This window comes from Ambystoma mexicanum, chromosome 3p (assembly GCF_040938575.1).
Source record: "Ambystoma mexicanum isolate Mex_15411 chromosome 3p, UKY_AmexF1_1, whole genome shotgun sequence".
In the NCBI taxonomy this organism is placed as follows: Eukaryota; Metazoa; Chordata; class Amphibia; order Caudata; family Ambystomatidae; genus Ambystoma; species Ambystoma mexicanum.
In genome coordinates, this window is record NC_090925.1 from 681,411,874 (window position 1) to 681,437,193 (window position 25,320).

The window sequence follows — 25,320 nt, forward strand, 5'->3', positions numbered from 1 at the left end:
TACTAAGGTGTGGGACACGGATCCAGTCTCATTAATTGAGCCAATCAACTTTCTCGTTGAGGCCGGTCACGGCACTCTTAGTTAGAAAAATGAATTGTTGTTCTTTGTGTAGAAGCGTAATCTTGTCTCTGTTGATGTCCATGCTTGGAATTAGTTTGTATATTACTGACCATTTGAAATCGTCAGGAGCATGTATCTTTTCTATCCAATGGTCCACCAGTGGGGCATTTGCAGTGCGGTTTTTCAAGCAACTTTTATGTTCTCCAATTCTCAGTTTGACTTTCCTGTCTGTTTCCCCACATAAATCATATTGAAAGGGCACCAAATTGCATATATGACCATGGATGAGTTACAGTTAGTATGTAAGTTCTGTTTCCAAGGGAATCGTAGTCCTAGGTCCACTTCTGTGCTTTCGGACGTGAAATGGCAGAAGGTGCATTGCCTCAGGGAAAGTGGCCCGTGACTGGTGGTAGTCCCCACTGTTCTGTCAAAGTGGTCTGTTTGCTTGGTTTAAGACTTATGGAATTTCTTGTTAGTTGTTCTTTTATATTTTTACTGCGTCTGAAAGCTACCACCGGCCTAGGTATTGGGGAATCACCCTTTTCCAGAATGTTCCAATTCTTCTGGATGATTTTATTGATGGCATTGGAAATGTGGCTGTATGTGTTTACAAAAACCAGTTTATGTGGTGTCTCTTTTTTCCAATGATCGACCTTTATACACCAGTAAGGCCTCACGGTGCTTGTTTTTGGCTCGTTTAAGAGCTTTACTGGTGATGTCAGGTGGGTAACCCCTTAGGTGCAGCTGTTTCTCCATTTTCTTTGCTTCTGCGAGAAAATCGGATTTTTTAGTTCTGTTTCTTTTTAGTCTTAAAAACTGTCCTAAAGGTAAGTTGTCCCTTACGTGTTTGGGGTGGAAGCTTTCATAGTGAAGTACAGAGTTCTTGTCTGTCGGTTTGTTGTATGGTTTGACATAAGCATTTTTCGAATCAGTATTTACTGTGATTGTAATGTCTAAGAAATTCATTTGCACCTGAACATAACTTCTCAGGATAAGACATTGATTTCAGGGCAAGACAAGCCTTCTACCGAACCAGGAAGAGGTGAGGGGACAGAGGGTCATTCTGGCCGTATATCCTTTTTTAAGTGCTTTGTTTAGCAAACCTAACCCACGTTTTGGGTTGCCAAGCCCTTCGCCCATGATACAACCTCCTCAGCGCGGAGATTGAGAGGATTGTTTTGAATTTGGTGCTGAGTGTCTTTGGATGGGCCCTGTTCTCTTTACATCTCTTGGACATCATAGAATCCGCAAGCAAGGAGGGATGTGCCCCTCTCTCCCAGTTGCATCCTTAGTCCCAGAAAAAGATGCCCACCTGCATTCAGCTTTGTTGTCATGGCATAATCTAAGGGCGCAGCAAAGCTATAGAAAATGCCATTCAAGCATTCAGTCCACATCTGATTGGAAATGCCAAGAACACCTCTGCCATATTTAAGACTAAAAGAAAACTTGGATGCACACTTCTGAGAGTCTGGGGAGGAGGCCGTGGCTGGATAGCTCGAGCACTTAGCTCTGACATGGGGCAAGCCTGCCCTTCACAGGTTCGAATCCTCATCCCTGTCGTCCTTCCAAGGTTTTTAAGTTGAGTATCATTAAACTGGGTGATTATAGAGTGCTAAGAAGAGGTAGGATGCCACGAAACACTTGATGTTATTAGGTGGGAAACCTCACAGCAACATCCGTATTTGCATCCTAGTAGCAGGGAAGCCCGTCCTCTATCAAAGCACATCGTAAACATTGACTGGAGTATAGTGTAAGGCTTAGCCAAAAGTCTAATCTTACTGCGGGATACCGGCACATCCAGTCCTGGACCAGAGAACATGTCCACCATAAAATATTACCAAAGTCTGAATGCTCTCTTTGCCAGCACAAGAAACCTCCCTGATGAGGCAGTTTGGCCTCATTCCCACTGTTCAGCTGCCTATGAAGACACCAGCATTTAGAAGACCTTTTCATTACTTCACATAGTCTAATGCCTCTTATAACTAACATGAATACTAGATGCATAGCACTCACGCCTGATTGTCTGTCTGTCTGCCTAGATTTGATCCCACTTTCATGTTACTTCTTTTATAATATCATTTGTCCCACTTTTCGACCTTTTATTTCCTGTGAGTGTCTGAATTGTGTTGCATTATATCTTGGAACCATCATCAACTCCTGCATGGTTTGAACCTTGCACTTGTCAGGCTATAAAATAAGGAGCCATGATTACCCGGTTCAGCCTATTTGCCCTTTGTCTGCCAGTCAAACTGTGTCCATATTTAGGTGTCTCGCGCAGTTGAGGTGAGCCTTCATCCTTCTTCCCTCCCCTCACCAGGCACTCAGGCAGTGAATCCCTACGACCAGTTGTATAGTAGATGATGGTTGAAAGGATGATCATAAGTAGAACAATGTCTAAGCCAACGTTGATGAATGCAATGGTGACCTCTCTCAAAGCCAGTTTGAGAATAAGGAGCAATGATGATGATGTATGTTGGATGGTGCCAGGTTTCCAGGATGCTGAAGAGAACACAGAGGATCTGATGATAACCCAACTGCTTTCTTGTCGCTCCTTTTTCCTTGCAGGGCTGCAGTGCAGTCTGTCATGGAAGCATACTTTGTCTACAAGAACGGGACGGCCATCATGTCTGAAAAGGTTGCAGAGTGAGTGTTCATTGCCATCTCAAAATGGACCCTTGTGCCCCACTTCCACTGATGTGCTGGAAAGGAATCTTCTTTTCCATGAGCAAATTCCCAGCCACGCCGGACTCCTCATCTCCTCTATGCTACAAAGCAGGATGTTGTCCTGTTCAGTTCATTGCCAGAATTGTCCTGAATAGGTTGAGAGGTTGTCCTGCCGAGCCGAAGGGCTTGTCTTGGTATGATCCATGTTTGTCCTCCAAAGGTGGATGAGTTTAAGAAGAGTTGGGATACTGCAGAAGTCAGGGGGCTGTCCTGCCAGAGTTATTGGCTTGTCCTGTAAAGGTTAAGAGATTGCACTGCAAAGACGGGGTGGGGTTTCCCCTGGAGGGTTCAAACAAGTGAGGTCATGGGGATGACCTGCATAGAGTAGGATTTTTCCTGTAGAGGTTTTCCAGCAAAGGTCAAGATATTGTTTTGAAAAGGCCACTTTATTTTCTGTGTACATTAAATGGGGTTGGCACGCTGTACTTCTGATTTCAACGAGATGCCCCGCAGAGTTGATGGAGTGGTAATGGGTAGGGAGAGGAGCTGTGCTGCAGAGTTGGAAAGCTACCCTGCAGTTGTTGGTGGACGGTCCTACAGTACAGAGCTTGCAGAGCTCAGCGGTAGTCCTGCAGAGGTCAAAGAGTATTCCTGAAGTGATCCAGAAGTCAAGGGACAGACCTGCAGAATTTAAGGGTTGTTCTGAACATGTAAATTGTTAACCAGCAGATAGAAAAATACTTTCCTGCAGCTGTTGCGGTTGTTTGGAAAAAGTTGGGTGTCCTTACGCAGAGGTTGATGGGTTGTCCTGCAGAGGTTCTTGGGGTTGAGGGGTTGCTGTGCAGATGTTGCTGTTCTTTTTTGCAAAGGTTTAAGAGGTATCCTGCTATTATTTACGGTTACAATGAGTAGAATGTGATGAGTCTTCCTACAGTGGTTGGGTGGTGATCTTGCAGAAGTATAGGTTGTTCGCAGGGCTCAAAAGGTTTTCCTGCAAAGTCTGAAGGTGTTTAGGAGTTGGTCTATGGTGTTTGGTGGGTTGGCGAGCAGAGGTAGAGAGGGTATTTTGCAACATTATTTGGGTAGTCCTATGAAGGTCTATTGCTGCCATGAATAAGGCAAAGAGCTGTTGTGGAGAGGTTGCTGTATAGTCCAGCAAGGATCAAACTCTGTTTTGTAGAGGGGAGATGTCCTGCAGAGTGCAATAATTGCTCTGCCGAGACCAATACATGTTTGGTAGATGCAGGTTGATTGCCCGCAGGTGTCGAAGGATGTTCTTCCTGAGGTCACTGGGTTACTTGCAAGGAATGGCTATTTCCACTATAGGGATAGAGAAGCTGTCCATCAGTGGTTAATTCTTGTCCTGTAAAGAGCAAGGGGTTTCCTACAGATGTCAATGACTTGCTCGGCTGAGATTGACTGGTTGTCCTGTAGAGCTGAGGGGTTGCCTTTCAGAGGCGGGAAAGTTGGCCTGCTCCGGCGTGGTGCTGTCATTCAGAGAAGTGGTTGTGCTTGAGAATTCGAAGTGGAAGTAGAAGGCTCTTAATCTGCAAGCATTGATACTCTTCAGTTAGTAAAGGAGGGGAGGCATGAGACATTATTATGTGTGTAATTACAGACTCAGAGGTAACACCACTGGAATGATTGTGTTGCCTGTATAAAGACAGAATGCTCACAACCTTTCTTTTTTATAGACTCATCCAAAGTGATCAGGAATCCTTGTCAGATCTTTTACAACTGGGACTGACTATAATTGTAAGTATTCCAGGGGGCGTGTGCTGCCAAAGAAAACTGAGCCCAGTAGAGTGCCAGCAGGTCTGACAAAGTTCTCTATAGAAGGCAAATTCTGGGGCATTGTTCACAGAAGGCAGGCCCTGGGGCATTGTTTACAGAAGGCAGGTCCTGGTGCATTGTTCATAGAAGTCAGGTCCTGGGGCATTGTTCATAGAATGCAGGTCCTGAGGCATTGGCCACAGAAGGCAGGTCCTGGGGCATTGTTCACAGAAGGCAGGTCCTGGGGCATTGTTAATAGAATGCAGGGCCTGGAGCATTGTTTACAGAAGGCAGGTCCTGGTGCATTGTTCATAGAAGTCAGGTCCTGGGGCATTGTTCATAAAAGGCAAGTCCTGGGGTATTGGCCACAGAAGGCAGGTCCTAGGGCACTGTTCACAGAAGGCATGTCCTGGGGCTTTGCTCATAGAAGGCAGGTCCTGGGGCACTTATGGTCATAGAAGGCAGTTCCTGGGGCATTGTTCATAGAAGGCAGTTCCTGGGGCATTGTTCATAGAAGGCAGGTCCTGGGGCATTGGCCACAGAAGGAAGGTCCTGGGGCATTGTTTACAGAAGGCAGGTCCTGGTGCATTGTTCATAGAAGTCAGGTCCTGGGGCATTGTTCATAGAAGGCAGGTCCTGGGGCATTGCTCATAGAAGGCAGGTCCTGGGGTGCTTATGGTCATAGAAGGCAGTTCCTGGGGCATTGTTCATAGAAGGCAGTTCCTGGGGCATTGTTCATAGAAGGCAGGTCCTGGGGCATTGGCCACAGAAGGAAGGTCCTGGGGCATTGTTCACAGAAGGCAGGTCCTGGAGCATTGTTTACAGAAGGCATGTCCTGAAGCATTGTTCATAGAAGGCAGGACCTGGAACATTGTTCATAGAAGGCAGGCCCTGTGGCATTGTTCACAGAAGGCAGGTCCTGGAACATTGTTCACAGAAGGCAGACCCTGGGGCATTGTTCATAGAAGGCAGGACCTGGAGCATTGTTCATAGAAGGCAGGTCCTGGAGCATTGTTAATAGAAGGCACGCCCTGGGGCACTGTTCATACAAGGCAGGTCTTCGGGCATTGTTCACAGAAGGCAGGTCCTGGGGCATTGTTCACATAAGGCAGGTCCTGGGGCATTGGTCATAGATGGCAGGTCCTGGTGCATTGTTCATAGAAGGCAGGACCTGGGGCATTCGTCATAGAAGGCAGGTCCTGCGGCATTGTTCACTGAAGGCAGGACCTAGAGCATTATTCATAGAAGGCAGGACCTGGAGCATTGTTTATAGAAGGCAGGTCCTGGAACATTGTTTATAGAAGGCAGGCCCTGGGGCATTCGTCATAGAAGGCAGGTCCTGGGGCATTGTTCATAGAAGGCAGGTCCTGGAGCATTATTCGTAGAAGGCAGAACCTAGAGCATTGTTTATAGAAGGCAGGTCCTGGAACATTGTTTATAGAAGGCAGGCCCTGGGGCATTGGTAATAGAAGGCAGGTCCTGGGGCATTGTTCATAGCAGGCAGGTCCTGTGGCATTGTTCACAGAAGGCAGGATCTGGGGCATTGGTCACAGAAGACAGATCCTGGGGCATTGTTTACAGAAGGCAAGTCCTGGAGCATTGTTCATTGAAGGAAGGACCTGGGGCATTCATCATAGAAGGCAGGTCCTGGGGCATTGTTCACAGAAGGCAGGACCTGGGGCATTGTTCACAGAAGGCAGGTCCTGGAGCATTGTTCACAGAAGGCAGGACCTGGGGCATTGTTCGCAGAAGGCAGGTCCTGAGGCATTGGCCACAGAAGGCAGGTCCTGGAGCATTGTTCACAGAAGGCAGGTCCTGGGGCATTGTTAATAGAATGCAGGTCCTGGAGCATTGTTTACAGAAGGCAGGTCCTGGTGCATTGTTCATAGAAGTCAGGTCCTGGGGCATTGTTCATAGAAGGCAAGTCCTGGGGTATTGGCCACAGAAGGCAGATCCTGGGGCACTGTTCACAGAAGGCATGTCCTGGGCATTGCTCATAGAAGGCAGGTCCTGGGGCGCTTATGGTCATAGAAGGCAGTTCCTGGGGCATTGTTCATAGAAGGCAGGTCCTGGGGCATTGTTCATAGAAGGCAGGTCCTGGGGCATTGGCCACAGAAGGAAGGTCCTGGGGCATTGTTTACAGAAGGCAGGTCCTTCTGCATTGTTCACAGAAGGCAGGCCCTGGGGCATTGTTAATAGAATGCAGGTCATGGAGCATTGTTTACAGAAGGCATGTCCTGAAGCATTGTTCATAGAAGGCAGGACCTGGAACATTGTTGATAGAAGGCAGGTCCTGTGGCATTGTTCACAGAAGGCAGGTCCTGGAACATTGTTCTCAGAAGGCAGGCCCTGGGGCATTGTTCATAGAAGGCAGGACCTGGAGCATTGTTCATAGAAGGCAGGTCCTGGAGCATTGTTAATAGAAGGCACACCCTGGGGCACTGTTCATACAAGGCAGGTCCTGGGGCATTGTTCACAGAAGGCAGGTCCTGGGGCATTGTTCACATAAGGCAGGTCCTGGGGCATTGGTCATAGAAGGCAGGTCCTGGGCATTGTTCATAGAAGGCAGGACCTGGGGCATTCGTCATAGAAGGCAGGTCCTGCAGCATTGTTCACTGAAGGCAGGACCTGGAGCATTATTCATAGAAGGCAGGACCTGGAGCACTGTTTATAGAAGGCAGGTCCTGGAACATTGTTTATAGAAGGCAGGCCCTGGGGCATTCATCATAGAAGGCAGGTCCTGGGGCATTGTTCATAGAAGGCAGGACCTGGAGCATTATTCGTAGAAGGCAGGACCTGGAGCATTGTTTATAGAAGGCAGGTCCTGGAACATTGTTTATAGAAGGCAGGCCCTGGGACATTGGTCATAGAAGGCAGGTCCTGGGGCATTGTTCATAGCAGGAAGGTCCTGTGGCATTGTTCACAGAAGGCAGGATCTGGGGCATTGTTCACAGAAGGCAGGACCTGGGGCATTCGTCATATAAGGCAGGTCCTGGGGCATTGTTCACAGAAGGCAGGACCTGGGGCATTGTTCACAGAAGGCAGGTCCTGCAGCATTGTTCATTGAAGGAAGGACCTGGGGCATTCGTCATAGAAGGCAGGTCCTGGAGCATTGTTCACAGAAGACAGGACCTGGGGCATTGTTCACAGAAGGCAGGTCCTGGTGCATTGTTCACAGAAGGCAGGACCTGGGGCATTTGTCATATAAGGCAGGTCCTGGGGCATTGTTCACAGAAGGCAGGTCCTGGGGCATTGTTCACAGAAGGCAGGACCTGGGGCATTCATCATAGAAGGCAGGTCCTGGGGCATTGTACATAGAAGGCAGGTCCTGGGGCATTGTACATAGAAGGCAGGTCCTGGGGCATTGGTCATAGAAGGCAGCTCCTGGGGCATTGTTCATAGAAGGCAGGATCTGGGGCATTGGTCACAGAAGGCATGTCCTGGGGCATTGGTCACAGAAGGCAGGTCCTGGGGCGCTTATGGTCATAGAAGGCAGTTCCTGGGGCATTGTACATAGAAGGCAGGTCCTGGGGCATTGTACATAGAAGGCATGTCCTGGGGCATTGCTCATAGAAGGCAGGTCCTGGGGCATTGTTCATAGAAGGCAGGTTTTGGGGCATTGGTCATAGAAGGCAGTTCCTGGGACATTGTTCATAGGAGGCAGGTCCTGGGGCATTGTTCATAGAAGGCAGGTCCTGGGGCATTGTTCACAGAAGGCAGCTCTTGGGGCATTTTTCATAGAAGGCAGGTCCTGGGGCATTGTTCACAAAAGGCAAGTTCTGGGGAATTTTTCATAGAAGGCAGGTCCTGGGGCATTGTCCACAGAAGGCAGGTCCCGGGGCATTGTCCACAGAAGGCAGGTCCTGGGTCATTGTTAATAGAAGGCAGGTCCCTGGGCATTGGTCACAGGAGGCAGGTCCTGAGGCATTGTTCACAGAAGGCAGGTCCTGGGGCATTGTTGATAGAAGGCAGGGCCTGGGGCATTGCTCATAGAAGGCAGGTCCTGGGGCATTGTCCACAGAAGGCAGGTCCTGGGGCATTGGTCACAGGAGGCAGGTCCTGGGGCATTCGTCATAAAAGGCAGGTCCTGGGGTATTGTACATAGAAGGCAGGTCCTGGGGCATTGTACATAGAAGGCAGGTCCTGGGGCATTGGTCATAGAAGGCAGGTCCTGGGGCATTGTTCATAGAAGGCAGGATCTGGGGCATTGGTCACAGAAGGCATGTCCTGGGGCATTGGTCACAGAAGGCAGGACTTGGGGCGCTTATGGTCATAGAAGGCAGTTCCTGGGGCATTGTACATAGAAGGCAGGTCCTGGAGCATTGTACATAGAAGGCATGTCCTGGGGCATTGGTCATAGAAGGCAGGTCCTGGGGCATTGTTCATAGAAGGCAGGTTTTGGGGCATTGGTCACAGAAGGCAGGTCTTGGGGCACTGTTCACAGAAGGCATGTCCTGGGACATTGTTCATAGAAGGCAGGTCCTGGGGCATTGTTCATAGAAGGCAGGTCCTGGGGAATTGTTCGCAGGTCCTGGGGCACTGTTCACAGAAGGCATGTCCTGGGGCATTGTTCATAGAAGGCAGGTCCTGTGGCATTGTTCACAGAAGGCAGGTCCTGGGGCATTGTTCATAGAAGGCAGGTCCTGGGGCATTGTTCACAGAAGGCAGGTCCCGGGGCATTGTCCACAGAAGGCAGGTCCCGGGGCATTGTCCACAGATGGCAGGTCCCGGGGCATTTCTCACAGAAGGGAGGGCGGGGGGATTGTCCACAGAAGGCAGGTCCTGGACATTGTTCAGAAGGCAGGTCCTGGAGCATTCTGAGCTGTTCCATGTGAGGTGATCAGACATCTCTGATGGTATGGTTCCATAAGGACACCAGTTCCTTGTGCAGTGAGGGATATCATGTTAACGCATAGAGAGCAGAACTTGGCTGGGATGATTCTGGATTGACCACAGTTCCTGTGCTATGTGGGGCATTATTGTATCCTTTGTGACTGAGCTTATTAGGGATTGTTTTGTAAGAACAAAGGTCCTATGCCGCATGGGGCCTTATTTTCCAAGCTGATTCCCTAAGGAACCCATGTCCTGAGCAATGAGAGTCTCTATGATACCTTGCACTGCATAGCTGGTTTTACAGGGTTTGTGAAGGAATACATACCCCGAGCTATCAGGACCAGTATGTTAACTTGTGTTAGACAGCTGGCCAAAGAGGGTTCGGTAACACTACAGTCAGTATGCTTTTGCTTATGTTACGCATACAGTACAAAGTCTGTTACTGAGAAATGATTGCTGTTGTCTGTGCTTGATTCACAGGGTGGCTCGGCAGCCTCGCCAGATAATAACGAGAAGATATTTGTTGGCATCATCGCCGGCCTAGTCGGAGGGCTGGTGCTCCTGGCTTTAATCATGATTGTGGCTCTGGTTTGCACCCGGAAAAGGTATGAGATCACTCTGTCCTCTGTGGTCTATGGTGTCTGTCACTTCCATTGTCACAGGTTTCATGACACTTCAGCAAGGCTTGCTCATGCACAGCGCTACAGGAATGCCTCTGCTCACAAGGCACCAAGAGCACTAAAGGCACAGTTAGGGCGCTCACAGCCATGCCCATAGCTCAGCCCAGGTTACCACATTTCTTGAGCTTTTTCTATGGTTGCAATATTATCACAGCATTTACTGTGGTCAAGGCAGGTACCCTGTGCTGGCCATACAGTTATGATTCTGTCTCCGTACAGCAAGATTCTGAACATGTTGCAGCCCCCGTAACCTTTGCAATAATGTTGATGGCACAGTGGCCTTGCCTCATTGTACTCATAATATGTAATACTGGGCATGTCCAGGCCCAGCCCGATGCAAGCTATAATGTCTTCATCTTCACTGTATGCTTGCCATACCAACCTAAAATTGATGTTCTTAGATAAGATGTGGGATTTGGAACATGGAGGTTCATATGTGGTGTTAGGGGGTCTTCGGCATCACTTCTTATATGTGGCTTGCTCTTGCTTGGTTAGGATCCTGGGGTGAGTTCTCATTCCTGTTGGTTAATCTCATCTGAGTATCGACATGTTGGTTCATTGGGCTCACGGGGGGCTTGTTCTGGTGCATCAGCTATGCCCTTGTGCCATGTGTTCTGGTGGGCTCATCATTTACGTCTCTTGTATTGTATTGTATTATATTTTTTATTTGTATTGTGCTCCAAGCCCATAGGCACCTGGGCGCATTTCTTTCAAGGCAGTTACATCGGTACAAGAGCATATTTATAAGAATACATAATTTACAAACGGCATGTCAAAACGTTTAGGTAATTACAGGAGTGGATCGAAGAGACATGGAATACACATTTGATAGAGATTTGAGAATTTACAATATACAATATATACAAAGACATCAATTTACAAGTTAGCAGGGGAAGCTTACATATGTACCAGCTTTTGATAGTATGTATTAATCATGACGCTCGGTTTGCAGGTCTGTTGGTGGTAGCTAGGTTGCGGGATGGCTGAGATTCTTGGGCCAGAAACCGGATTTTAGTGATCCTTTGGAATGGGTAGTAGTTCTGTTCAGTTCTTATTGGTAGAGGTAAGGAGTTCCATAATTTGACTGCTAAAACAGGGAAACTACTACCTCCTGATTTTAGTAGCTTGAAATTAGGGATTTTGAGGCAATGTGCTTGCGCCGATCTCATGAGGCAGTCAGAGGTATTACGTGCAAAGTTTTTGGTAAGGTAGCTTGGTGCTAGATTAGCGAGAGCTTTGAGAGAGAGGGTTTTGAAAGCAATCCTTTGTTTGACAAAAAGCCAATTCAAGTTGCGTCTTACCTCAAAGATATGTTGGGATTTGGGAATGTAAAGTGCTGCCCTGATGGCATTATTTTGTGGATGAAAAGATACCCTCCTTTAAATGTGCTTATACTTCCTGTCAGCTTTCCCATCATTAGAATCTAGTGGTTCGTGGCTGTGGCCCTGGAAGAGTGAATGAAGGGCTTTGTGCTTCGTTTTTTCTGGGCCATGGCACTGTGGAAAGTTGCCTCTGCTGATTGCTGCCTTCTGTGTCAAAGACAGTGCCAGTGTTTTTAAACACTATAGAAGCCAAGCCTAGGTGGTCCGTAAAGAGACTACTTTGTTGGTGACATGCTTCTATTTCTACTTTTTGTTGTTACCATGACATAAACAGAGTAACTGAAAAAAGTGGTTGTTTTTGCTCACTTTACTGGAAGGTGCAAACCTGGAAAATTTGCATTTCTGACATGCAACCTCTCCCAGATGTTGTTATTATAGGAATTTCCTGGTTTATAAGTCAGGCCTTTGAAACGTTTGACTCCATTTGGAGGTTAGTGGAAGAGTAGGTTGGAATTGCAATGCTCTGTGAAGAGACGCGGGAGGTTTTGTTACTCAAATAGCACCTCCAATCCCTTGTGTGATAAAGGGGCATTCATGGAACACAATTAATTGCAGGAAGAACCGAAAGCATAGACAAGTCCTGCTAGAAGAAACATTGTGGTCTGCATAGGCGCAGTTTTGTGAAATGTGAGCTCCTGCTTCTTTGTGAAATACATATAATGGTGACCATGAATGTTTGTCCGTTCAGCCACAGCTCCCCAATAGAACCATGTCAAGTGAATGTTGCCCATTCAGTTGCATTATTTCTTTGCATTTGGCCGCTTGTAGTCCTCCATTTGTAATGGATAAAAGGCAGAACTACAACTAGGAGAGAGCAAATCTTGACAACAAGACTCAAGGGCTGCAACCAATTTGTATGGGTACATTTTAGAGCTCTACATTCATCAGAACACATAAAGCCTTGATTCTAGCTCAAAACAAACATCACTAGATTGCCACCTGTGTCTCATGGGGGTAGCTGGAAGTTATTTAGCCAGCATTGTCCAAATAACTTGCTGTGATCGTATAGAGGTTAGTACTCTGCATTGTGTCCGCAGCAACCCTGGTTTGAATCCGAATCATGGCATTGTAGAAATGCAGTGTCATGGCTCTTGGGCATGTATTTTAAACATGTTCATGCATCCTACTTTTTTGAGGATGACGTTTGTAGGGCATACTTGCTCATCAATGTTACTGAACTACCTTTTATAATTGTATGTAATGAACAGAGCCTTCCAGTGGGGGTGGCTGTTGTGATGCATTTGGGGGTGGTGAAATACGGTCTGCAGGCCGTAATTAGCTTGTAGGTGTAAGCTGTGGCCGCAGCCGCTGCGTTGACATGTCTGGAAAGATTTAGTGAAGAGTCGATGTAGATGCCGAGAGTTGTAACACCTTTGGAAACCTTAATGAATTGCCGTCAATGTTAAAAGATTCAAATTGTTTGTCTAATCTGTTAAGTTTGAGTTTGGAGCCTAGGAGGAGAAGCTCGGTTTTCTCGTCAATGAGACATAAGCCATGTTTAGCCATCGAGGCCTGTATACCGCCCTAAATGTTGTTGAGGACTTTGGCGTCAGAGTCATTGTCTCCAGAGACAGGTATGAGTATCTGAGTATCTCTCAGAGTCAAGTATCTCTTGACTCTGCCCACTTATTGGTGCATTCCAATGTGTATTTATTCACATGTGTTCAGTTTCATCAAGTTGGCTCTTCTTGTGGTTTAGGTATTTCTTTTTGTTGGTTGTTCCTCTGTCTTTGTGCACTTTCTGAAACAGCATATTTTCTATTTCTATGTCTGTCCGCCAAGCACTTCATAGAGCCCCAATGTTCTCATGATCAGCGGACTCCGTGTGCAGCTCCTGCTCACAGCATATTGTTTTCTTAAATTTCTAAGCACATGATATGCATTTCATTGAACATCTCAGAAAACGCAGCTATTTGTAACTAGAATGTCATGGCAGTCCTTATTGTGTTGTTGTTTCTACTTGCTTGGTAGATATGTGCGTTGGTCAGCCTCCTGCGTTGGTCGTTTTCATGTGTTGAGAATTTGTAAGTGCTGGTAAATCCCACATCTTTTTTAATTGCATTTGTTTGTTATTAATATGCGTTAGTATTTCAGTATTCTCAAGTTTTAGTTTCAAATGATTAAATGTCTTGTATAGTTGTATCTTGCATGTATTTGTTATTCCTTTGTGCTGGGTATTGGCGTGTATCGGGCAATTCCGCGAGTTGTGTATTCACAGATGTAGGATACCCTTTAGTGCTAGTTATTCTCGTGTGTTTAATCTTATATGATGGATACCCCTGAGTGTAGTAATTCCTATATGTAGAATATGTCAGTGTGGTAGTTAGCCCTATTTTTTTTTCTGTTCTCATTCGATAATTTTCTTTTGTGTTTTGTTCTTGTGATGTGCTGAATATTTTTGCAGCAAGGTATTACAATTGGATCCCCTTGGTGTGCAGTGGTTTTCCTAATGTGTTGACTATTTCCCATTGCTGGGTACATTTGATGTGATTATTCCCAGATGCTATATTCTCATATCTATATTCTATATCATATCTATATTCTCTTGACTAGCGCAGCCTACGACTTCTGCCGCTGCGCGATTGTTGGATGACAGGTTGTCTGTGTATTTGTTTTTTTTTTAAATGCACATTTGTATGTTTTGCTATGCATGTTGTATCTCTTGTTAGCGCTACTATGCCTCCGGGCCCGTGACATGCCCTTTACAAATATAAATAAATAAAAAAATAATCAGGTTTTCCTGTGTTTGATTAGATGTTCCCCCATGTGCTGGCTATTTGTGTTCATTGGAGGTTCTTAGGTGTTGAGTGTTTTCAGGCATTGGTTGTGCTCAGATATTGGGTATCCCCATGTGTCATCTGTTTTTATTCCCATGTGCATTTGAATGTGCTAGTCATTCCTACGTATTAGCTAGTCACATATAGTGGATTTTATCTATTTTTGTGTTTTACCTATTCCAAGATGTAGGGGTTTTCACTATTAACTTTCTTCTTTTTCTTTTTTCCTTTTTTAATGTGTTGAAACGAGTATCAGTATGACGGCCAGTTCCCAATGCAGTGGCCACAAACGCAGAGTGGAACCAGTCCCAAACGTAAAACAGCAATCCCTTACCCACACACCTTTCATGCCCTCTCTTTTACCATACTAATAAATAATGCTAGTTAATTATGCCCAAACGAGTGATCGGGTTAATTAAGTTCAATGAAAGGAGAGATTATCAGCCAATTCTGTCCCATGGGTCGCCATGCACTATTTTTCCAAAATGTGTATTTTCAAGTGTTGGATAACTCTTGTGTTATGTATTCCCAGTGTAATACTAATCGTCACACATTAATTGCTCCTGCTTTCTGGTTTATTTATTGATTAGATTTCTAGTTGGATGCATTGCTAGATGGGCAGTTGGTTGGCAGACTAGTTGCTTGTTTGACTGGCTGCTTGGTTGACTGCTTGGCTAATTGGTTGGCTGGATGTCTGGTGTGCTAACTTGCTGGTTGCTTGGTTGGCTCGCTAGGAGGCTCATTGTTTTATCCACTGATGTTTTGCTTGGGTAGCCATCCAGTTGTTTGATTTATTAGCTGTTCGGTTAAGTGGTTGGTAAATAATGTCTGGTTGGTGTCTGATTGCCTGGCTGCCTGGTCAGTTTGCTGGAAGACGGGCTGAGTACATGATTGGTTGGTTGCTTTGCTGACAAGGTGGTTAGTTGGCTGGTTGGGTAGCTCTCCATTGTACTTGCTGGTTGGCAGGCCCATTGACCGACTCACTGTTTTTTGGCTGGCTGGATTGCTTAATGTCTTACTGGCTGTTTTGTTTTCTGCCTGGTTGGTTGGCCAGCTGGTTCTTTGGCTGGAGGATTTCTGAATGGTTGGCTAACTTGCTTTCCGATTTGAAGACTTGTTGGTGAGCGGAGCAGAAGCAGCGAGAGTGCTTTTTCGCCTTTCTCTTGTGGCTAATGTTAGAGACAGGACAGTTTCAAAGCAGCGGCTGTGCTTTTCTATAAATCCCCCAGCCAGGCGCAGGGTGCCCTGAGTGGAGCAGAAGCAGTGAAAATGTTTTTTTGCCTTTTTCCTGTGACCAGTGTTGGAGGCGGGACAGTTTCAAAGCAGCAGATGGGCTTTCCTAAAAAAACCCATATGCAGGGAGAAGAGTGCTCAGTGCAGTCTGGGCAGTCTGGCCAGTCCGGCCGTGGTTCCATGGGCGGCGCATGGCTTTGGTTTTGGAGGGCTAAAGCCCTCCCACTTTGAGACAGCAGTCATCACTCTGCTGTGAGGTCCAGCCTGGGCGCAGATGGCAAGGAGCTGTCACATTTCCCACCTCAGAGAACAGTGTATTTACTTACTTTTAAACGTAACTGTAATTCTGATGCTTTGCATATAGTCTGACAACTAGTGGTAATTGCTGAGTATTGCATCTTTTTTTGAAGATCGAAAAGGGATGTCAACATGAGCGTAACTGTAACACTGTCGTTAATGGGACGAGTAGTGTACCCAAAATCCTTCACGCGTCGAGGACCCCCAGATTGTTATTCTGATTGGTTGCTTAATGCAGAGCTTGTCATTCGAGATAGTGTTGCTATTTCTTGCGTCTTTGGCGCACTTATCAGCGGACATTCTCGACATCTACTCAACGACCTTCTTGGATGGCTATTCCTGTTTTGCTGCTGTGCAAGTCTTGCTGCCTTGGATGACTCGACGGCTGTTTTCTTTACCTTGGCACTTAAGCCCTGCCTTACAGTAGGGAGAGTGGGGAAACATTTTAGATTGACACTTCTCTTCTGAGAATGCCTTTTCCCTTCTACTCGTCTGGCTGCTTTTCCATGCTATTATGGAGCGAACTCCTTTTAAATTAGCACTTCGTATAACAGCAAATTACCCTGAAGAGACCCTCATAGGCAGTGTAACCGTTGTCTCCCTCGTGACCACGACGAGTGGCGTTGCAAGGCCTGTAAACTCTTTCAGCCTACGACCATAAAGGAATGGTGCACCAAGCGGTGGGTGGCCTATGCCATGCAGGCCGAGAGTCACTCTCTTGCCGGCACGTCTCCTCGGATGAGGAGTCCATAAGCAGTGACGGCTCCGTTTCGGAGGCCGTAGACTTAACTGTGGAGCGTTCCGACTCCCGAGTGTCCGTCACCAGCCCCACTAAGCATGTCACTTGCAGCGCAATGAGGAGATCACACCCTGGCAACAGGGAGACATATGCTACTCATAAGGCCAAACACATAACCCCTCAGACTTCCTTGAAGGATTCATCGCGAAAGCCATCAGCGCCCATAGGATGTAGAAAGTTTCAGCGGAGCCTACTGAACCTCTTGGTTCAGGACACGCTGCATCCCCGCTATCACAGCCGACACAGGGTCCCAAGATTTCACAATACCTAAAAGTTTGCACACATTTCGGAAGCGTCGACAAAACGTGCCGAAAACGCACTTCCCCTGCTAAAACACTTCCCACATTCCGGGAGAAGCTTTCCCAGGCCCCTTCTCATGGCTCTGACCCTAAGAAGGCCTCCCCTTTGCTTGTAGGTTACTCTCCATACTCTGCACCTCAACAGGACCCTGCTCAGACTCATTCCCCTTTCCCTCCTCCTTATGAATTCTCTTCCTCTACATGGATAAGGGAACGGTTTGAGGCTTGCATGGATAAAATGTCAGAATTTGTCAATTTTTCTGGCTAACCTGATGACATCCTTAAAAGGCTGCACCTATGGATGACTGCCTTTGGCCTTTGAAGTCCCCAAGACACCATTCGCCTTGGGGTCATTTCTTCTCTCCACCTAGGCAACGTTTATCTGATCCTGCTGAGGACATCTTCCAGGATGATCAATATGACCCATATCTATTATGTCCTGGATCGAGATAAGGTCTCACAGGACCCGGTTTCTCAAGATCCAGATGCCTGGACTCCCACTGATGACCAGGGGACTTGGCCCACTACTCCTGCCCATGTGGCTAAACTGTACAATATATTTTTAGACGCTCCTTCCATCTCTCAACCACAGGAGGTCTCACTGATAGATGATCAGATGCTCTTCAGCACAATCCTCAGGAAGACTGCAGATAACTTTAAAATTGTCACACAGGAATCAGTGCCGGATTCGGATTTTGATGAGGATATCCTCAAGGAGAAAGTGCCCATCAGTCAGGCCATGCCGCTTTTGAACTCTATCAAGAAGCGCATTGCCATGTCCTTGCTCATGCCCTCTCTTACTTGGGCTTTCAATCTAAGGGTTGAGAAAATGCTCCTCCCCGCAACTTCTGCTCCTCTATACATTAGAGGCCATGCCATCCCAGACTCCTTGGTCATTAACATGACCAGGAAATGTGCAGGGTTCCACTATCCTCGTCTGAGTCCCCCGCAGACAAGGACTGCAAGAAGCTTTATGCTCTGATAAAGAGCATCACCTCATCAGCTGTTTCCAGAACCCATATAGCTAACACCACAACACTCCTTGCTAGCTGTAATGATGCACAGTGGGGGCTAGTGCACAGAGGCCTGCAGAATGTTGCAGAGCCCACTAGATCACAGCTTCTCGTGGTGATTCAAGAAGGGCATCAAGAAGTGATGCAAAACATATTGAAGAATACCCTGGACTCGGCAGAGACTGTGGGTTGGGTACTGGCGGAAGGCACTGTGACTAATCAAAACTTCTGGAGCACCAGTGGTCCAAGGGAGAATCTCAGTTTCTAAACCATCAATCAGCCCCACACCTCCAGTACACGAGAGGGGATCCAAACAGATTGGAAACACAAGCAAATTATAAACCTCCTAGTCCAATTTTGGTAACGTGGACAGAACGGCAGGTTTATCTCCGAAAGGTCGTGGATTGTTGGTTAGTTGCCACACAGCAAAAATACAATTATTACCCATTGATAAAAGGGACTGTCCATTCATGGTTGTATCAAAAATATTGACTTTATTTATACCACAACAGACAGTTCTAACAACACTACAAAGTACAACCCACCCTGTAAAGGAATGCAGACGACAGACAGTTTCAAAGAAGGAAAGGGGAGGCACTCTGGATACTTGGTAGTTGGGATTGTTAATAACCACAACAGTTTAACGTTATTTGGATTCAGCACCAAGGGAGCAATGGATCTTAAAATGTCTGCACGGGACTTCTGGGAAGGACCAGGGAGGTAGAACCACAATGCACCTTGTGCTGTTGGTGTCCTTGGTGCTCGACAGGGTTGAATTGGCTTCATTGTGCTTTGCAGGCTTCTCTGACAGAGTTCAAGATGGGCGTCTGCTGCGGGTATCAGGAGGCAATACGGTTTGGCAAACAAAACTGGATGAAAGGCTGCAGGCTGGCCTACATGATGGCTCAGGGTCAGGAATCGTTATCTCAGTGCTGATCAGCAGTTCTGAAGCACTGTTTGAGACATCTCGGATGTTCTTTAAGCGACTGCGACTTGACAACGGTCAGCGTTGCAGCTCGAGGAACATGACTGGCTCGAAAATATTCTTTAAGGCGGACATCGGTAGATGCTTGTCGAGGCACTTCTACCAGCTTCTTTAATGGTCTTGTATCGTCCTTAACGGCAGATGGCCCAAAGCTGAGGAGTGTGTTGCAGACTGCTGCCTTGTCATTGGTTTGTGGTTCAGAGACCTTGAGGGACTTCCTACCTAGGAAGCCTGCTGCAGAGCCTAGCAGGGCACGCTGCATTGTGTGCTGGTGGGAGCTGGTTCTGGAGTGACTGGAGGGTCCTCCGGATTCGGTATCTTCCTCTGTTTCCTCTGAGATGTTTAAGGGAGGGATCATGCTTCCATCTTCGGAGGTCCTGGCCTTCCTTCACTGGTGGAAGATGTAAGGCAGACTGTACCTTCAGCCAGGGTCCAATGATGAGTTCTGCTTACTCCTTACAAAGTCTTCAGATGATGTTGCCCCTCTTTTAAAGCCACGTGGGCCGCAGTGATTGGTGTAGGATATGCCTACCTTAACGAACCAATCCTGGGGTCCCTACCAACAATCTCCTGTATGCATGAGGTCATAACCAGAGTGCTTTGCAACAGGAAAGGTAAAGGGGTAAAAATGTGTAATACTAAGTCTCACCCATCTTCCTATCTGTTGGGGATCAAAGAGGCTCTCTAGTTAATGGATCGCTCTGTGGTGTCTGATTAAAGTGGCATGTCTCCCTTGAAGCTGTGGCAAGACCCGGCTCCTGCAAACCACATTCTCGACCTTAAGAATGGGGTCCCCACTACCGGGGTGGACTACTGTAAACACGCAGTCCCAGACATGACAGTTCACTGTCATCGACACTGATGGTGGGTGCTGGCTTCAGGTTGACACAATTACATTTGAATGGTTGTTGGGGTTTCGTCTCCTTTTTTAACCTCTGCAGCCAGCCAGGCCCCATGTAGGCCTGTTTGAAGTACACTCTATTAATGTGATAATTGCTGCCACCAGCTGCAGGATCCAACAAAAGAGCAGGGCGGATCCATGGAGCCTTTGTTAGTTAATCAGCGGGGCCACAGAAGGGGGAAGCTTTGGTCCTCCCCCTTTCTGGAGAGGACATAGTGCACTCCTGGCTGTCCTATCCCAGCTAAATATGACAGGACAGACTGTGCCTGTAGGCGGTGTCCACCGAGAGTACATGGGTCTATGCATTTGTTGTGGTGTGAGCATAGGAAAATGTGTGTGGATTAGCCCAACACATTTTCCTGTGGTTGGTCTACCATCATTCCACTTAATTAAACCGTTCACAAAAGCCCAGGTGAAGGTACACCCACCATGCGGATGGTTGAATTCCTCACAGGCACCCTTTTGAAGTGCCACAAGGGACTAAAGAATTCAGGATCCAAACCCGAGATGCAGGCCTCTCTTATTAATAAACCTGTGGCAGACTCAGCACTCTTCAGTAAAATAGTGGATGATGCCCTCAAAACCGCAAAGAAGGAACACGAAACTGTAAAGCCTTTACATTTAATCTCAGCAAAGCCTTTTGCTCAATGTGGGTTCTTTAATACCTGCCGGTCCTTTCGTTGGCAATCCTTTCCCCGCTCAGTGCAAGGGGCCTCTGTAACTGGAGGATCTCCCTGTTATTCCGGCCAGGGCACTTCTGACAGCCTTGAAACCCCTCAACAACAGGGATTTTGGTGTGCCAAGGGTAGGGGGAGAAACTGAGCAGCCAAAGTCTCTGCTGCCCTAACCAGCAAATGACTCGGTGGTGCAGATCCCGTCCCATGGCTCCCTACTATGGGGATGATTTTCATCTTTCACCCACACATGGGAGGGAATCACCTAGGATCAGTGGGTCCTCAAAACCGTCAGTGGCGGTTATTGTATAGAAATTCTACATCCAACACGATACCATCCACCGAAAAGCAGAAGACTGTCACCAGAATATCTCCACGTCCTACTGGAAGAAGTACAGATCCTGCTGCAGAAGGGAGCGGTCAAGGTTGTCCCAGATCTTTAGGTAAACAATGGTATTTATTCAATATACTTCCTTGTACCCAGAAATTATCTAACCATGCGCCCTGTTTTAGATCTGTCTCCTGCAAACAAGCATGTCAAACCTCCAAAGTTCAGGATGACAAATCTATAGGAGGTAATCGCTCTACTTAAACAAGGGGATTACATGGCCACCTTGGTTATAAAAGATGCATACTTTCATATTTCAAGGTTGCCAGCACACAGAAAGTACCTGAGATTCAAGATAGAGAACAAAAAGTACTCCTCTTCGTAATTGCTTCATCCCCAAGGGTGTTTACCAAGGTACTAGCAGTGGCAGCAGATAATCTACGGAGGCAGTCCATTCCAGTGCACCATTATCTCGACGACTGGCTCACAACTGGAGACTCGCACCAAGTGTGTCTGGAGAACACCCAAAACATTGTAGATCTTCTTTTCAACCTGGGGTTCTCAATCAGTGAGAAAAAGTCAAGACTGGTCCCCAGTCAAGTCAAACAGTTTCCAGGAGCTCTAATTCAGACAGAAGATGGTCTTGTCTTCCCCACCGATGAGAGAGTTCAAAACATGCTGTTCCAGATCCCTCAGAATGTAGCCATTCGACAGGTAACCATACGCAAAGCCATGTAGCTGTTGGGGATGATGGCATCCTGCGTCTTCCTAGTTTTACATGCCTGTCTGCGCATGCGTCCTATGCAGGAGTGACTCGCGAGCCAATGGTGTCAGACAAGCGGTCAGTGGGATGATCTAGTGGTTGTCTCGACAGCCCTCGTTCAGTCTCTACAGTGGTGGTTGAAGTAGAACCTTCTGAAGAGAAAAACCCTTCACCACCCCCGCAGTAGAAGCCACTCTCATTACAGACAATCAGTCACATGTGGTCACAATCAGTAGCAATCAGACATATCAATCTGTTAAAACTACTTGCTGTGATCAAAGCCCTCAAAGCCTTTCAAAAACAACTACAAGGGAAGACCGTTCTGGGCCTTGCCGACCGCAATACGGCCATGTACTACCTGAACAAACAGAGGGGCACTCATCTTACAGGGCTGTCTAAACTGTCTCAGAAAATTTGGAAAAATGCACTCAAACACAACATGTTCCTCCTGTCACAACATGTCCCAGGGCAACACAATCTTCTGACAGATGTGCTCAGCAAAGAGTTGCAGCTACCCAAAAAGCACAAGTGGTGCTTGCAAGAACACCTTTTGCACAACATCTTCGCAGAATAGGGTCATCCAGACAGTGACCTATTTGCAACACTGGAGAATGCACAATGCCCAGATTATGCCTCCAGGTACCCACAGAGATAGTCCAAATGGAACAGTCTCTGGAAATGGTCAGGGAGATTTGTCTATGCTTTCCCCCCAGTTCCCTTAATCAACAGGATAGTTCACAAGATTCACCAGGAACAGGTCACACTGATCCTGGTGGTACCAATATGGGCTCGACAGCCATGGTTCTCTAATCTCATGAGAATCTCACTTTCCCGACTGAGGAAACTGCCCTGCCCATACAACAGGTTGTCACAAGACATGGGGAAAATACTACACTCGTGCCCTCAAATGCTCAATTTAGCAGCTTGGCTCCCGAAGTCATAGAGTTTGGGCACCTCCAACTATCTCAAAGATGTATGGACATCCTTAGAGAGACACAGAAAACTAACACCATACATTGTTACTCCAATAAATTGAAGCGTTTTGCCATTTGGTGCAATTCTAAAAACATCAACCCTATTGACTGTTCAGCTAAAGATCTAGGGCCTCATTACTGGCTGCCTCCAAACTCGGGTACGGGTTCCCTGAATGGGGAAATACCGGGCCATTCCGATCTTGGTGGGCCCAGTATTTCCCCATCCAGGGAACCCGGACTTGGTACATCCCCATTCCCATTTGAGCCCCCATAGGGCTCAATGGGAATGGGGAGCATGCTAACAACTGGCCCGTTAATGATGGGCCTGTTGTTAGCATGCGGGCCGCTCGCGGTACCCGCTAAGGACGTCTGGTAAAACCAGGCGCCCAGAGCCGGTCCCGTGATCGGACCTCGTAATGAGGCGGTATGGGGTAACGCACCTGCAGCTCTACCAATTAACCCCATACCGCAAGGGACGTAATGAGGCCCATAGTCCTTTATCGAACACACCTCTTACATTCAGGACTTGTATTCAACTCACTCAAGGTCAACCTTGCTGCCGTCTCTGCGCACACCACATCTCAGAGCAAGATTTCCTGGTGGAAGATTACAGTAATTGAGGCATTCATAGAAGGGGTAAAAAGACTTCAACCTCCTATTTCTAAACAAACTGCTGGATGGGACTAGAATATTGTTCTTGCAAAACTAATGGGACCTCCTATTGAGCCAATGCATAAGGCTCGTCTTAAGGATCTCTCATAAAAGACTGCACTTCTGGTGGCTATTACATCTATCCGGAGAGGAAGTTAACTGTAGACTCTTTCAGTACAAACCCCATATGTTACCATTCATGAAGACAAAGTGGTATTATGCACACACCCACGCTTTGCGCCTTAATTAATGTCTAAGTTCCACGTAAACCAGTTCATCGAAATTCCACATTTCTTTCAGAATCCCACTAACTGGTCTATTACTTTGATAAAACAAAACCACTAAGAAAGAGAGACCAATTCTTTGTCTCTATTGCCGCTGGTAGAAGTTGGCCATCTCTAGATGGATTGTTAAATGCATACAACTATGTTACTCTCTTGCTAAGAGAGTGTTACCCTTTACACCTAGAGCACATTCTTCTCGAGGCACAGGAGCTACTATAGTTTTTATTGCAAATGTTCCTCTTGATTCTATTTACAAAGCAGCTACCTGGAGTTTTGTTCACACCTTCACTCAACATTACTGCTTAGACACACACTTTAAGTCTGATTCTCAGGTGGGACAAGCGGTGCCAAAACATCTCTTTAATACTGTTCCTTCACACATCCCACGACCATCTCTGGGTACTGCTCGATAGTCTATGCACAGCATGCGATTCTAAGCAGAATCACAAGCATCAGAAGACATACATTACTCACAGTAATCATATTTCTGGTGCTTGTATCTGCTTAGATTGACATGTGCCTACTCTTAACCCCTCTTGGATTTGAAGGAACATAGACATCTTGCAACTTTTCTTCTGTACTCACTCACATGTTCTATCAGGCTCCCTATTGGCAAAACAAAAAACAACCTGGAGGAACTCGACGCATGAAGGATTTTGGGTACACTACACATCACATTAGAGATAGTGTTACAGTCACGCCCATGTCGATGTCCATTTTCGCTCTTCGATAAAAAAGATGCAATACTCTGCGATAACTAATAGATGTCGAACTATATGCACAGCATGTGAATTTAAGCAGATGCAAGCACCAGACATACGATTACGGTGAGCAATGTATGTCATACACTGCACTGTAAGGTGAGAAAATAGTCGTTAACGTGACTATGGCATCAGCAAACGTGTAGAGAACAAAAGGCTGACCAGTGGATGATATCAATAGACCCCCTATGTGGAAGCTAAAGGCTCAACTGCTGGGCTCAACTTCTAGTTGGCCCAGGCCTCCAATGGTTTGCGTTCCTTTGTTTAACTAAATGGCCCGTGAGATGCAAAGGCATAGACATGAGAGGGCCTGAGTGTGTCACAGGGAAATAGGTAAGAAAAAAAGCATTGTTTGTGTGTATGCGAGGATTGTATGCTGTATGAATGTATGTGTGCATGCATGGGAAGGGGTGTGGTGCATGTAGATACGTGCATGTATGTATGTATGCGAGGAGATGTCTGTAAGTGCAATATGAATGAATGCAATGTGAATGTTCTGGGTGCTCGTGTGAATGACAGAAGCTGTATAGATGGGTGTGTGTATGTGTGTGTATATATATATATATATATATATATATATATATATATATATATATATATATGTATATATATATATATATATATATATATATGTGTAGCATGACCATTTTTTGCCAGGAGCATTTTATTAACATTGTTGGGCAAGCAAAGCCTACTTGAGTGTTGTTATGTCAAGGAGGGTTGGACTGGGGGGGTACTGCAATGGGGCTGGCTAGGTCCTACTGTGGCATTGAATGTTGTCCTCACATTAAGGATTAAGCCAGTATGGTGGGTGCTCTTACATGGGGGAAGGCATGTTTCCTTACTGTGACATGGCATTGTTTCAGTGGTGTTAAGTTCAAAGTCACATGATAAGTGTTCTTAGATAGGCGGGGGCGGGGGGTGGGCATTTGTGCAGCCTGCAAGGCAATGTTTTCTTACTGTGGCATACCATTTTTTACTGCTGTTAGGTGGCAAATACAACTTGATGAGTGTTCTTATATGGGTAATTTTTATAGCGCTTTCACCAAAGCACTGTGCAGAGAACATATTTATATAAAATGTTTACCCAACCAAAGTTGATGCTCATTTAGCGACTTCATAAGGATGAAAGCCTGAGTTGGCCTTGCCAGGATTTGAACCTGCGACCTACAGATCACACTCAGATCGC

The 25,320-nt window shown here is 46.6% G+C and overlaps 1 protein-coding gene across 1 annotated transcript in view; it reads left to right on the forward strand.

Moving 5' to 3' along the window:
• The window catches only part of CDHR2 (cadherin related family member 2), a 552,802-nt gene that overhangs the window by 458,165 nt on the left and 69,317 nt on the right, over nucleotides 1–25,320 (forward strand). Inside the window, exons 26-28 of the mRNA XM_069651470.1 lie at nucleotides 2,626–2,703; nucleotides 4,419–4,479; nucleotides 9,811–9,935. Coding sequence (XP_069507571.1) covers nucleotides 2,626–2,703; nucleotides 4,419–4,479; nucleotides 9,811–9,935 — 264 coding nt within the window. The remainder of the gene's footprint in view (nucleotides 1–2,625; nucleotides 2,704–4,418; nucleotides 4,480–9,810; nucleotides 9,936–25,320) is intronic.